The sequence below is a fragment of the Pelophylax lessonae genome (genome assembly GCF_965119305.1).
Source record: "Pelophylax lessonae genome assembly, chromosome: 11".
Classification (NCBI taxonomy): Eukaryota; Metazoa; Chordata; class Amphibia; order Anura; family Ranidae; genus Pelophylax; species Pelophylax lessonae.
The window spans coordinates 208,073,146-208,087,646 of record NC_138778.1 but is presented as its reverse complement, the minus strand read 5'-3'; the positions used below and the strand labels follow the sequence as shown (position 1 = coordinate 208,087,646).

General features: G+C 45.7%; 1 protein-coding gene across 5 annotated transcripts in view; it reads left to right on the top strand.

Annotated features, from left to right (window-relative positions):
- TPD52L2 (TPD52 like 2) overlaps nucleotides 1-14,501 on the top strand; it is a 51,104-nt gene that overhangs the window by 13,011 nt on the left and 23,592 nt on the right. For 3 of the 5 annotated variants that reach the window (XM_082271546.1, XM_082271544.1, XM_082271548.1), the window contains exons 2-5: nucleotides 5,205-5,368; nucleotides 10,415-10,563; nucleotides 12,693-12,752; nucleotides 13,062-13,163. In XM_082271546.1, coding sequence (XP_082127672.1) covers nucleotides 5,205-5,368; nucleotides 10,415-10,563; nucleotides 12,693-12,752; nucleotides 13,062-13,163 — 475 coding nt within the window. The remainder of the gene's footprint in view (nucleotides 1-5,204; nucleotides 5,369-10,414; nucleotides 10,564-12,692; nucleotides 12,753-13,061; nucleotides 13,164-14,501) is intronic. The other 2 variants (XM_082271547.1, XM_082271545.1) reach the window with 1 other exon arrangement.

The following is a 14,501-nucleotide window of genomic DNA, read 5'->3' as shown; positions in this document are numbered from 1 at the left end:
CAGAACGGCGATCTGCCTTGTTTACATAGGCAGAACGATCGAGTCTGCCAGATCCATTGATTGGCTCCCGCTGTGTCCTATCACCACGGGAGCTGGTCGCCGCAAACCTGGAAGAGGTAATCATGTACAGGTATGTGAATTTCGCCTGTAGGAACCGCTGCCCCGCATTATATATATGTGGGGCGGTCAGCAAGTGGTTAAAATTTGTCAGCTTTGAGGCTCCGTTCACATCTAGGCGTTTTGGGGCGTTTTTGGGGCGTTTTTCTGCTCTAGGATCAGCTCTCAAAACGCCCAACAAGACAAATCCTATTCATTTCAATGGCCCCTGTTCACATCTGAGCGTTTTGACGCTGTATACAAAACGCCCAACGCTCAAAAAAGTACATGAGCTTCTTTTTGGGCAGATTACAGGCGTTTTCCATTGATCTCTATTCAATCTAAAAACGCCTGCACAAAAATCGCGGTAAAAATCGCGGTAAAATCGCTGTAAAAAACGCCGCAAAAATCGCGGTAAAATCGCGGTAAAAAACGCGCGAAAAACGCTACGCTCAGGTGTGAATGTAGCCTAAAGGGATACTAAAGTCTCATGTGTTTTTTCTTTAAAAAATAACAAACATGTTCTACTTACCTGCTCTGTGTAGTGGTTTTGCACAGAGCAGCCCCAATCCTCCTCAGATCCCCGGCCGGAGCTACTGGCCTTCCTTCCTGTTGAGTGCCCCCAGAGCAAGCTTACTATGGGGGCACCAGAGCTGCTGCTCTTTGTGTCCATTTTAGACACAGAGCTGCAGTTCCGCTCCGCCCCCTCTCTCTCTCCTCATTGGCTAACTGACTTTGACAGCAGTTGGAGCCAGTGGTACTGCTGCTGTGTCTCAGCTAATCAGGAGGGAGGGTCCCGGTTGGCCGAGGCACTCTTGGACATCGATGGATCGAGATGGGGCTCAGGTAAGCATTAAGGGGGGGGGGGGGCGGGGAGCATAAAGGTTTTTTTTATCTTAAAGTGATTGTAAAGTCTCTTGTTTTTTTTTTTTTTTCTTTAAAAATAACAAACCTGTTATACTTACCTCCTCTGTGCAGTTGGTTTTGTACAGAGCAGCCCGGATTCCTCCTCTTCTCGGGTTCCTTTTCGCTGCTCTTGGCCCCTCCCACCTGTTGAGTGCCCCCACTGCAAGCAACTTGCTATGGGGGCACCCAAACTGAGCTGCAGCTCCGTGTATCCATTCAGACACAGAGCTGCGGGTCAGCCCCGCCTGCTCTCTGTCCTGATTGGTTAACTGACTTTGACAGCAGTGGGAGCCATTGGTGCCCCTGCTGTGTTTCAGCCAATCAGGAGGAAGAGTCCTGGATGGCAGAAGGACTCGTGGACATCGCTGGATTGAGATTTGGCTCAGGTAGGTAATAAGTCAGGGGCTACTACACCAGAAGGTTTTTTATCTTAATGCATATAACGCATTAGGATAAAATAAACCTTCTAAATTGACAATCCCTTTAAAAATGAAGTAAACCCTCCTCTGCAACTTTTCCCTATAGGTGATCCTATATTAAGGCTTACCTATAGGTACTGTAAATATCTCCCAAACATGCACAGTTTAGGAGATATTTACCTCACATGCAGTCAGTGACATCACTGGCGCATGCGCTCTGAAGGAACGGCCGCTCGTGCCGTTCCTTCAGAGCCCCGTGCCGTGACCGTCGTCTCCCACGTGCATGCGCGGAAGTGACATCATCGCGGCTCCAGCCAATCAGATGGCTGGATGCCGCAAACCCGGAAGAAGGGCGACAACATGTCACCTATGAGAGAGGTGAGCAGTCCGCACTTCGGGGCTTCGTTCTAAGGTAAGTATTTCATAATGAGCTAGTATGCGATGCAAACTAGCTCATTATGTGTTTGTCTTTCAGGTGTTCGTTTTTCAAAAAAATAAATAAAATTTCTGAAGTTTACAACCTCTTTAATGGTGGTGTTCATTTAATGGTGGTGTTCATTTAATGGTGGTGTTCATTTTGGACTAGTGTATTGTATTGACTGTTAGTGTATAGCCAATAGCTAAGTCAAATCCTGATATATTAGCCACATCTATGTAATTGTACAGCAATGCTTGTTGGCTTTAGTATGTGTCCATTATCCCTGTTGTGGTCAGATTGTGTTCTGCAAACTGCATCTGGCGCTCTTCAGATTATATAATTGTTGTAATGAAATCAGGTTTTATGGTAAGACAGGATGTGTCCGGCTTGTGCTGGGAAAAGGGCCGCTTCCTGTTTTTTACATTGCCGGTTTCCTCTCTGCTGTCCTTGCAGTTTTCCTTGTCCTGGCAGAAGCCCCGCCCAGTGTCCCCCATATGGCTGTCCCTCCAGACATCCATGTGATTGCATCTTCTGAGCGCTTGCATTTATTCTAACAAGTTTGCACACGATGAAGTTGATTTACTAAAATTGGAGAGTGCAAAATCTGGTGCAGCTGTGCATGGTAGCCAATCAGCTTCCAGTCTTTTTTTTTTGTCAAAGCTTAAAGCGGTAGTATCCCGCTGTTTGACACTTTTACCTACAGGTAAGCCTATAATAAGGCTTACCTGTAGGTACAATTAATATCTCCTAAACCGGCACGGTTTAGGAGATATTTGCAGTGCATGCAGCCACTCACACGAGCGGCGCATGCGCTCTGAAGGTCTAGGGGGACCTTCAGTTTTCCTTGCCGGGAGCTTGCCGGAAAATCACTCCCGCGTGCATGTGCGGGAGTGACGTCATCGCGGCTCCGGCCAATCACAGCGCCGGAGCCGCCGAACCCAGAAGAGACGCCAAGGGATCATGGCAGCGCCCGCAGCGATGTCCGGGGGTCCGTGTCGGGGCTTCGTTCTAAGGTAAGTCGTACATAATGAGCTAGTATGCGATGCGTACTGGCTCATTATGCCTTTGTCTTGCAGGTTTTTTTTTTTTTTTTCGGGTTTACAACCTCTTTAAAGCGGTAGTATATTCCGCTTATTTTTTTTTTTATTTTTGCCTACAGGTAAGCCTATAATGCGGCCTATAATAAGGCTGACCTGTAGGTAAAATTAATATCTCCTAAACATACACGGTTTAGGAGATATTCACCCTGCATGCAGCCGCTGACACCAGCGGCGCATGCACTCTGAAGGTCCGGCCAGGCCTTCAGAGCTCCTTGCTGGAAAGTGAACCCCCGCGTGCAAGGGAGTGACGTCATCGCTACTCCGGCCACTCACAGCGCCGGAGCCGCCGAACCCGGAAGAGACGCAGAGGGAAGATGTCAGCTCCCTCAGTGGTGCCCGGTCGACCGTGTAAGGGCTTCATTCTAAGGTAAGTATTTCTTAATGTGCTAGTATGCGATGCATACTAGCACATTATGCCATTGTCCTGCAGGGTTTTTTATTTGCACAGGGGATACAACTGCTTTGATTGAACAAGCTGAAGTTAGAAGCTGATTGGCTCATGCACAGCTGCACCCGATTTTGCACTTACCAGTTTTAGTAAATCAACCCCAGCGTGTAATTACCTGGGTTGTGTTAGGGGCATAAAACAAGCACAGTGACCAGGGGTCTCAAACTGGTGGCCCTCCAGCTGTTGCAGAACTACAATTTCCCATGAGGCATTGCAAGGCAGACAGTTACAAGCATAACTCCCAGAGGCAGAGGCATGATGGGACTTGTAGTTCCGCAACAACTAGAGGGCCGCCAGTTTGAGACCCCTGGTCTAGACGCTGGAATATATCTCTGATTGGTTTTATTATTCTTATATTATAAATGCATGTAGTTCAGTAAAGATGCAGTGCATTCAGCACAGAAATCACAGTAGCTGTTCTGCCATCTCCAGCACCTTTTTTGTTTGCAGAAGTGTTTTTCTCCTCTATAGAGTAGGAATTGGTTAAAACCAATATTAGTAGTTTATTTTTTGCTGTCTCTTCACTTCCTGTTTCAGAGATATTTAAAGTGATATTAAAGGTTAAATAAATAAACAGGCTATACTTACCTGCTCCATGTAATGGTTTTGCACAGAGCAGCCCTGATCCCCTTCTTCTCGGGTCTCTTGCTGGCGCTCTTGGCTCCTCCTCTTCTCCAAGAGCCCCCATTGCAAGTTACTTGCTATGGGGGCACTCATGTGTGCTCACGTCCGAGCCCCACTCCATGTGTCCTTAAAATACATTGAACGGGGCTCGGCCCTGCCCCTGCTCTCTTTCTAACTGGCTGTGAATGAAAGCAGCGGGAGCCAATGGCTCTGAGAGGAGTCTTTTAGCCAATGAGGAGAGAGAGACACGAGAAAGCAGCTGCTCTCGAGCACATTGCTGGATTGTGTTCAGGATCGGAAAATATAATGCGGAGGGGGGGCTGTGGGAAGAATGCATGAAGGTAAAAAACCTTCAACCTTTAGAACCACTTTAACAGGAAGTAAGAGGAAATCCCCCAAAACAGTTACATTCAAGGCATGCTGGGAATGATAACTGTTACATTTGCTTGTGCATTTTACCAAACTGTCAAACCATCAAATGTTTCCTACCATAACTAATCACATGTGCAGCACCATGGCAACAGCAGATCACACAGAGGATAAGATGGCAGCTTCCTTGGCTGTAAAAGAGAGGAGGGTTTAGTTCCACGTTAAAGTGAGATTATTTCTTCTCTTTGACAGTTGTCACCAGAACAGGTGTCGCCCTTGGAAAGTTTACCGTATGTCTTGTTCTGGTGACAAGGGTACAGTTTTGGACACCCCATCATATGATAATGGTCACCAAGACAAATAGGGTGAGTTAACCTAGCGGGCACACCATCAGTAATAAAAAAACAAACTGGGGTTCTTACCCTTCCCTTCTCCGCGTAAAGCCTACAGAACTTGCACTGGTAAAGAATAAGTGTAAAATCATTGGTAGTCAGCGGGAGGTCTGTGTTAGCCTTCAACATATGAAGAAAAGGCAGAAAAGCTCTAAGTTTTAGAGGGGAAAAAAAGTATTTTGGGGTTTGCTATTTTATTGTACATGCAGGGTGACCAGGTACCCCAATACTGTCTAGTTTGTTCCTTAGTTTATAGTAATGCTGAATAGGTGTTGTTGCTGCCCTGCCGCTTTGTTCAAGTCATTGCTTGCCTTTTGTGCACATCTCCACTGCAAACTTTAGATCCTGCTGCTGACATGTTGGCGTTAGGCCAACCTATGCTTGGCTTGCTTGCCCCCCCTCCCCTCTGACCATCCTTTTCCTTTCTGACAGACATCAACCTTAACTCTCCTAACAAAGGTTTGCTGTCAGACACCATGACCGACGTTCCCGTGGATCAGACAGGAAGTCGAGTGCCGGCAGACGCCGCTGGGGCAGGGCTACCAGAAGGCCTGACAGAAGCTGAAGTCGAGGAGCTGCAAGCTGATTTAGCCAAGGTGCGTCCAAATCCAAAACCTGCTGTTTATTGAATACATTTAGCATCAGCATCAAATACAGAAAACATTTGCCGCTGACTCCGCCCTAGAGGAACTTATAATCTAATGTTCCCTGTGTAGTCATCACACATGTTCATACACTAGCAAACATAACATACTAGCATGTAAGATTGTGGAAGCACCTGAAAGGTCCACATCGATTTACAGAAAACATTTGCAGATTGCTCCGCCCCAGAGGAGCTTATAATCAAATGTTCCCTGTGTAGTCATCACACATGTTTGTACACTAGCAAATACAGCACACTAGCATGTAAGATTGTGGAAGCACCTGAAAGGTCCACATCGATTTACAGAAAACATTTGCAGATTGCTCCGCCCCAGAGGAGCTTATTATCAAATGTTCCCTGTGTAGTCATCACACGTTTGTACACTAGCAAACACAGCATACTGCATGTAAAATTGTGCAAGCACCTGAAAGATTCACATCGATTTGCAGATTGCTCCGCCCCAGAGGAGCTTATAATCAAATGTTCCCTGTGTAGTTATTGCACATGTTCATACACTAGCAAACATAACATACTAGCATGTAAGATTGTGGAAGCACCTGAAAGATTCACATCGATTTACAGAAAACATTTGCAGATTGCTCCGCCCCAGAGGAGCTTATAATCAAATGTTCCCTGTGTAGTCATCACACATGTTTGTACACTAGCAAATACAGCACACTAGCATGTAAGATTGTGGAAGCACCTGAAAGGTCCACATCGATTTACAGAAAACATTTGCAGATTGCTCCGCCCCAGAGGAGCTTATAATCAAATGTTCCCTGTGTAGTCATCACACATGTTTGTACACTAGCAAACACAGCATACTAGCATGTAAGATTGTGGAAGCACCTGAAAGATTCACATCGATTTACAGAAAACATTTGCAGATTGCTCCGCCCCAGAGGAGCTTATAATCTAATGTTCCCTGTGTAGTCATCACACATGTTCATACACTAGCAAACATAACATACTAGCATGTAAGATTGTGGAAGCACCTGAAGGGTCCACATCGATTTACAGAAAACATTTGCAGATTGCTCCGCCCCAGAGGAGCTTATAATCAAATGTTCCCTGTGTAGTCATCACACATGTTTGTACACTAGCAAATACAGCACACTAGCATGTAAGATTGTGGAAGCACCTGAAAGGTCCACATCGATTTACAGAAAACATTTGCAGATTGCTCCGCCCCAGAGGAGCTTATAATCAAATGTTCCTTGTGTAGTCATCACACATGTTCATACACTAGCAAACATAACATACTAGCATGTAAAATTGTGGAAGCACCTGAGAGATCCACATCGATTAACAGAAATCATTTTCAGGTTACCCCGCCCCATAGGAGCTTATAATCCAATGTCCCCTGTATAGTCATCACACATGTACACACACAATGAGGAAATTGTTTGCTTCAATTCCAGGTAACATACCGGCATGCGAGTTTGTGGAATAACCTGAACGTTCATACAATCTCCATGTAAATGTCATATGCAGTGTTTTTCCTTCCTGTAAATCATCTTCTCAGATGGTCTTCCAGGACAGCATGAGATAGGCACCCCTTTCAGCAGAAAAACAAAATTACCAAAAACGCTCAAAGGAAATCTTTCTGCTGAATTGATCAGTTATTGTGTTTTCTCGGTCTTGGGAAGTTTCAAGCGATGCATCTTATTAGAAAAAGGCTCAGCTCAGGATTCTCATCTGCAGTCCACCCCCCACCTTTGCCTCATCCTCCTTGATGGTGGAACCCCTGTCCATCCCTTGGGTCCCCCAGTCCTTTTATCCTTTTATCAGTGTCTGGAGACAGCCAGTGCTGGGAGGTGCTTTGCCCCTTGACAGACCCGCCCTGGGATAGTGTGGTTCCCTTCTGGTGGCAATAAGGGGACATCCCTGCTGGTTATATGCGAGGCTGAGTTTGCTTGACCAGTGACACCAAGCCTGGGCACTGCAGCTCCTGGTTCCAGGACTGGGCAAAGAGCTGAGGGATGTGGGTAGTACCTGCTTAGTGCCTCTTCCAGCCTCTAGGGAAGGTAGTGTTAAGGCCAGAAGACAGTTGTGGGAGCTTTCCTCCTCTGTACCCGCTGCTATGTTCAAATCAGGTATCTCCGCTTGTGACAGGTGCAAGTGACACGAACAATATGCAGGTAAGCTTGTAGTTAGTGGCTTGTCGCCTTGCTGTTGGTTTGTACAGTCTATGGTTAATACATTTCTTACCCCCCCCCCCCAGAGTTTTCTTCGGAGTCTATTTGTGACAAGAAGTCTCTTCAGGTGTCCTGGTGCAGGTGGCTGTATTATCTTTGGCAAGGACGTTTTAATGAGCCCGGAAGGAGTGCTGAGACTATTGGCACTTTTCCACTGCAAGTACCGGCTCGGTTCCACTCGGCACTGCTTGGCCCAGCTCGGCTCAGTTTGCTTTTCCACTTCGTGGTACGAGTCAGCACCTTTCAGCACTGTATAGGCTCTACTCGGCTCGGTTTGCTTTTCCACTGTTGTAGTACTTAGTACTAAGTGGGTGGGAATACAACGATTCTCTGACCAATCAGTGGCTAGTAGTGACAAACAATCAATGCTGCATGCAAAGGATTGTGGAATATGGTATCGGTACGCCTGCTTGGAACCCTAACCGAGGTGGTACTGTTTAAGTGTGCCCTACCGATGCCGTACCATGTAGTGGAAAAGCACCGCTGTACCAAACCGTTCCGAACCGTTCTAACCCGTACCATGCAAGACCATGCAGTGGAAAAGCGCCAAACCGATCCATACCATGCAGTGGAAAAGCGCCATATATGCTCTACTAAATGGTACTTTCGTTTAGGGCTGTATGCATTCAGGTATGTATTGCCAGAATGCAAGTTGTGGGCATAAGTCCCTGAGCCTGAAATGTGAGTGTCCAGCTGCAGCATATTTCAGCATGTCACAGACATTGACTGGCTAAAGGCAGTGGGACTGGGTGCTGCACCTGTGCCTCCTGGGATCATAAAATTGGACGCACAAGGACTTAACTTCCAGGGGCTACATGTCCCTGAACACATACAGCCTGAAATGTGCGTACTGCTATTTTTTTTTTTTTTTTTTTTATAGCATAGTCAGGCATTTGTTTGTTCCATAGATTTCAATGGGAAGACCTATAATGTGTTTTTACACCTGAAAAATTCCTTTCTTATAGCTCTCCTCCCCCTGCCATACCCAGGAAACCAACTATGGAAACATGATGCACATACACCTGTAGTACACCTGGAAAACGTATGGAAGGAAAGAAAATTGGCCATCAGAACACAATGATTACTGCTATCAGCTATAGTCCGTGTCAGAAATCACATATACAAACAGATAAACCAGACAAAGGCTCCATGTACACGGGACGCTGGAAATGGCCGTTTAGGAGCAGTTGGGCGTTTTTTTCAGAAGCCCCTGAACCCATCTACATTTTATCTTATCTGTCCATGTACACAGTGTCGTTTACAGTCATTTGCAGGCAGTTGCGTTCAGGGACTTTTTTTAGAACGCAATTATTTGCGTTCGAACGTGTGTTTCCCGGCGTTTCAAACGCGTCTGAACGCGTCCGAATGCGATGACCCGCGTTTAGTGTTCGCGTTTTTCCATTTTAAAGGGGAATAATTTTTTTGACCTCTTGGAACGGTTCTAAACGCAAACGCCCGCTAAACGCGGGTGCAAACGCGACCTAACGGACGTTTCAAACGTCCTAAAAATTCCAGCATTCAAAGGGACTTTTAACAACGTCCCGTGTACATGGAGCCAAAAAGGCATAATTTTTTAAGGCAGGCCATCAATATGATTTTTTTTTTCCTGCAACCACGGGTTGAAGGAATTCATTCCCCCCAATAAGGTTTGGTTTATGATATGAACACATTTTTGTTTAGGGTCACTAGAGCATCTCCAACAGCAAGAAGAGGAATTTGGGTAGATACGATGTAGTAGTTGTGGTGTAGAATAAATTCTGTACACTATTTTGAATTGGATCAGCCGGTCTTTAGTTGATATTAGTGCTTGTCCCAGAGATCTTCCCAGTCTTTGCTCTCCAAGTCCTGCTCCTCCGAACGCCACGCAGTTAGCAGGGCATCTAGTTCCACATGATCGGAGGGAAGTAGTGACTTGTAGATTACAGTGGTTTTTTTGAGAGCGTCATCCCGGAGGAGAACATCCAAATCGTCCTGCGCCAATCTAAACAAGGAGGACCCAAAATGCGCTGCATGGGCGTGTCGAAGTTGCAGGAATCTGAAGAAGAAGAAGGCATTAGGCAGTGTAAATTTATCCTTCAACCTATCAAACGTAAATAGTGCACTCCCATCACAAATATCTGAAAGGTATCTGATTCCTTTAGCAGCCCAAAGACCCCTCTTTTACTTACCTGAGCCCTTGATCCAGCGCCATGCACTTCTGCAGGTCTTCTCTCTCCTCACTTCCGGGTCTCGCTGGCTTTGCAGGGGCACTGGGAGGCATTGGCTGCCAGCACTGTCAATCAAAGCCAGTGATGGGGGGGGGGGTCTGGGCCAAGTCCCGCTGTCTGTGTCAATAGATGAAGCAGCGGGGCTCAGGTGCGAGCACTCACGAGTGCCCCCATGGGGGCACTGGACAAAGGGGAGGGGCCTGGTACATTGGACCAGAATAGAGGAGATTCGCAGCCACTCTGCAATTGCATTGCACTTAGCAGGTAAATATAGAGATCTTAGCAGGTAAGTATAGAGATGTTTTTTTTTTTTTTTTTTAGATGGTGTCTTGGTCTTGCAGCAGGGGCTCTTTACAGTGCAGAACTGCTTTAGTTGTTTAAATGCATAACGTATGCGGTACCAGGTTTTTGTACTAAAATTTCTGACTGCAAACGCCAAAGATTTTTTTTAGAAGCTGACTTCTAGCCTACTGCTCATACATGATCTTCAGTTTATGAAACCTGGGGAGATATAAAATATATATATTTATATAATAATCAGAGATAGGATGTGATCTATATCATTAACAGTCATCCCTGTTTTCTGCCCTGTAGGTAGAGGAGGAAATCCTCACCCTGCGTCAGGTTCTGGCTGCCAAGGAGCGCCATGCAACGGAGCTGAAACGAAAGTTGGGGCAGACCACACTCAACCAGCTAAAGGCTAACCTGTCTAAGGGCCTGCATGATGTGCAAATGTCCACTGCGTATGTGTCTCTTCTTTTTATTTTCATCAATTTGCCCTTTAAGTAGTTGGTGTGCCTTATTTTATGTTGTATTTATTTAACCTTAACTGTTAAGTTACAAAATAGGTGGTGAACATCTGATTAAAATGCAAGATTAGACCAAAAGTTAAACATGTTCTCCCCTAGCCCGCTTTAATATTCTTGGCATACACAATACTCTCCTTATGACGCAAAAGCCATTGTAAGCAGCCCCACAAGTCTCTGGTGGGGTTTCAATAGAGTGAGATGTCAGTTTCAGCTTGGCGCATGCTCCATGTGACCTCCTAGTTTGTAATTGATTTCTACCTCATCCATAAATGTAAAAGTAGTTGGTAATCAATTACAGTCTTAGGTCCCTTTCACACGGGGGGTGCGCCCGACGGACTCAGTTTTGCTCAGCGGGGATCAATCCACCGATCCCCACTGAGCAGGCGGATGACAGCTCCGTCTCCGCTTACTTTGCAGAGACAGACTTGTCAGATCCCTGCTCTCCTCTGTGGAAGATCGGATGAAAACGGACCGCCTGTCCGTTTTCGTCAGATTCTATTTGTTCCGATCCTTCAGACGGACGGAAAATAGGGTTTCGATCTGTCTGGATTTCACGGACCACATCAGATCGGATAGCAGCGGCTGTCAGCAGGGATGTCTCCACTGACATCCGCTGCTCTATAGGGCTGCATGGAGCATCTGATCAGGTCCGCCTGAAAAACTGACAGGACCTGATCGGAAAGCGCGTGTGAAAGGGGCCTATGAGATTGCAGGACGCATGCTCCAGCCCAATTGCTGTCTTACTGGGCAGCGTACAGCAGCTTCTTTATCGGAAGGTGAATATTTTTATTCCTAAAAGATTAGAGAGGGCCAAGATGGTAACATGTATTCTTTTTTTTTTTTGTGTGTTGACAGGGACAGGAAAATATATTATCCTTATATGCCTGTATAGTTAAGGTGGAAGTAATGTCTGCTATAATTTTTTTATTTTTTTTTTATAAGGCACAGCATATTAGTACATTATGGCAGACTTAAAGTACCTGTCATATGGTGTCCTTAAGCGCAGCGATGGGACTGATCCGGATGGGCCTCCGGCGCTTCCAAGTTTGCCCGGTTTTCCTTCTGGATCCTGTGCCTTCGGCCACTTAATAGGCCAGGCTGCAATGACGCCACTCCCGCGCATGCACACAGAAGTCACATCACCGCAGCACGGATCGGGGGCCTATCGGAGCCGTAAATGTTCAGTGCGCATGTGCAACTCAGTGAACATGATGGCGGACAGGCAGAAGGATGCATTTATGGCAGAAGAGACCAGTCTTCTATGTGCCACTTTGTGTTGGTCTATCACATAAAATCCCAATAAAATACATTTACGTTTTTGGTTGTAACATGACAAAATTTGTAATATTCCAAGGGGTATGAATACTTTTTCAAGGCACTGTATATTATGAAGTGCTGCGCAAACAGTTGGTGCTATATAAATCCTGAATAATAAAGATGATGATAATTCTATAACTTTATATTAGACCAATGACATCATCACAGGATCTGTGTGCATCTCTATGCAATTCAGACAGATTGTAGCTGGTGGGAGGGGTCAGCAGGGGGGCTGTACATAGCTTCCTAATAACATCAATACACCCCGCCTCGCTGCCAACACCCCTCAGCCATGATGCAAGCAGTGGGCTGGGACTTGGGAGGAGTTATACAAACATCAAAACACCTTGATAGGTGGATGTCATTCTGAAGGAGTGGGCATTCCAAGGCAGGCTGTAGTTGTTTGCAGACTTCCTTATGTGGTGCTTGGCTTCCATGACAGTCTTGCTGGGGAGAAAAAAGGGCTAGATGATGCTGGATGTCTTTAAGGCAGTATCGGACTTGCTGCTGCGAGAAGCTTACGTAAAGCAGTGTAGTCAGAGCAAGCAATTTCAGTATAGGAGAGGAGCCAGTAAAACTGTGCAAGGCTGAAGGGAATGCTGGAATTCATTGTTGAGCCTCAGTACCCCCCTCCTTCCCACATTTTGTATGAAGGTTTATCTCTTTGTTAGATCGATAAAGTTCATTAGTGGCTACACCTGTTCCTGTGCTTTCATTATAATATCTGATCTCCGATTTTGTTCCAGTTATGTAAAAACCTCAGAGAAACTCGGAGAGTGGAACGAGAAAATGACTCAGTCTGACGTGTGAGTTTCTGTGCAGCTGCACTTCTCCTGGCTTTCTGCAGGGGGCACTGTCCTTGCTGATGAATGATGTGAGCCGATGAGTGAGTGCGTGTGTGCCTGCAATACGAGTGGCAGAGTGTGTAGTACGCATAAATGTACAGAGGTGACGGTTGGTGGTTTTCCAGCTCTTAACGGTTTGATTCTAACATGCTTCTTAGCCTAGAATAACGCGTCTGGTGTTACAGCTTCCCTGGGCTCTGTGTGTGCTGGGTGTTTCCCATGCTGCTTGTTGTTCTGATTTATAACACGCTCTCTCTTTGTCTGATACAGGTACAAGAAGACTCAAGAAACCTTGTCCACCGCCGGACAGAAAACAACCGCAGCGCTTTCTAACGTGGGCTCTGTCATTTCCCGGAAGCTGGGGGATATGAGGTGAGGGATTGAGGCTTGTATCCTCTGGGTGTAGCAGTAATGGAGAGTTTGCATGTTTAGCTCAGCCCCTACAACCAATCAGCAATTTGTTTTCTTACCTCAACTAAAACGGTGGGGTGGATGGTGAAGAGCTGCAAACAGCTCCTAGTTGAGAAAATTCCCTTCACTATCTGAGACATCCTGTTAATGCTTCAGGTGGACACCACAGTAAAATAAGAGAAAAAAGATCCAGGGGGGTTATTAATCTGACTCCCAACTGTTGTATTAGGGACTTATCCCTCGCTGAGAGCTCTATGCCTGGCCTGTATAAGCAGATATAATCACCGCTTACAGTCTTTATCAGATAGCTGAACTCACCAAATACCTTTTCTCATCAACGAAGATTTTTATTGAATGTAGCAGGCATGTGGCAGATAACTGAAAAGATGGTATTTGCAGGCTAAAACATGGTAATGCATCCCCCTATGTGAGCAGATTAACATGTGGCCGTGATACAAGCGGCCATTTTTATTCCATAAAAACATTGTGAGAAGGAAGGGGACATCCATCATAAAATGGGAGGGTACACAGAAAGATGGTGCATTAACCAAAATGACCACAAGATGGCAATATAATGAACTATACTGAAGGCCAATAAACAATGGCTTAAAGAAATTAACTATATACATTCTCAATTCACAGTAATATGAACATTAACTATGACTATGCATTGTTTTATATTGTCACACAAGAAGTGTAACAGCACACTTATCTATCCCCCCTGCTTTGTCCAGTACTTTGGGTTTTATACTCTATGAATTGCTTATGTTGCTAGTGCAGCATTTCTTTTACCACCAACATTGGGTGTCTGTCGAGAGGCATTATACACATGGATAGGCCTCAGATAGAAGCTGCCATTCTCTGCCAAACTGCCAGCAAGTTTCCTGGAAGCAATGGTGACATTATTCAGTAATATGCAGTTCTCAAGCCAGGGTAGCTTCCATCTGAGGATTGTTTTACAGGTATTTTGCTTTAGTCAATTAGTCGTGCTGCATAGCTTGTATGACATGCTGATAGGAGGAGAGAGCAGAGAGATGAGCTTATCAGTCTGCTGCTTCTCTTTTAAGCTTGGGTTCACACTTGTGCGTTGCTGGACACGGCATGTGATTCACACAGGAATTGCACCACTTTCCTATGCACATCACATGGCGATGTCTGTGCGGTGCGATTTGAACCATACATTTTGTATGGCTCAAATTGCATCTGCAGCAAAATGTGCAGGATCCTTTTTTTTCCCTGCACCTGAATCTCATAGATGCTGGCAATTGCACTGCGTTTTGCCAGCTGTTTCCGGGTGTC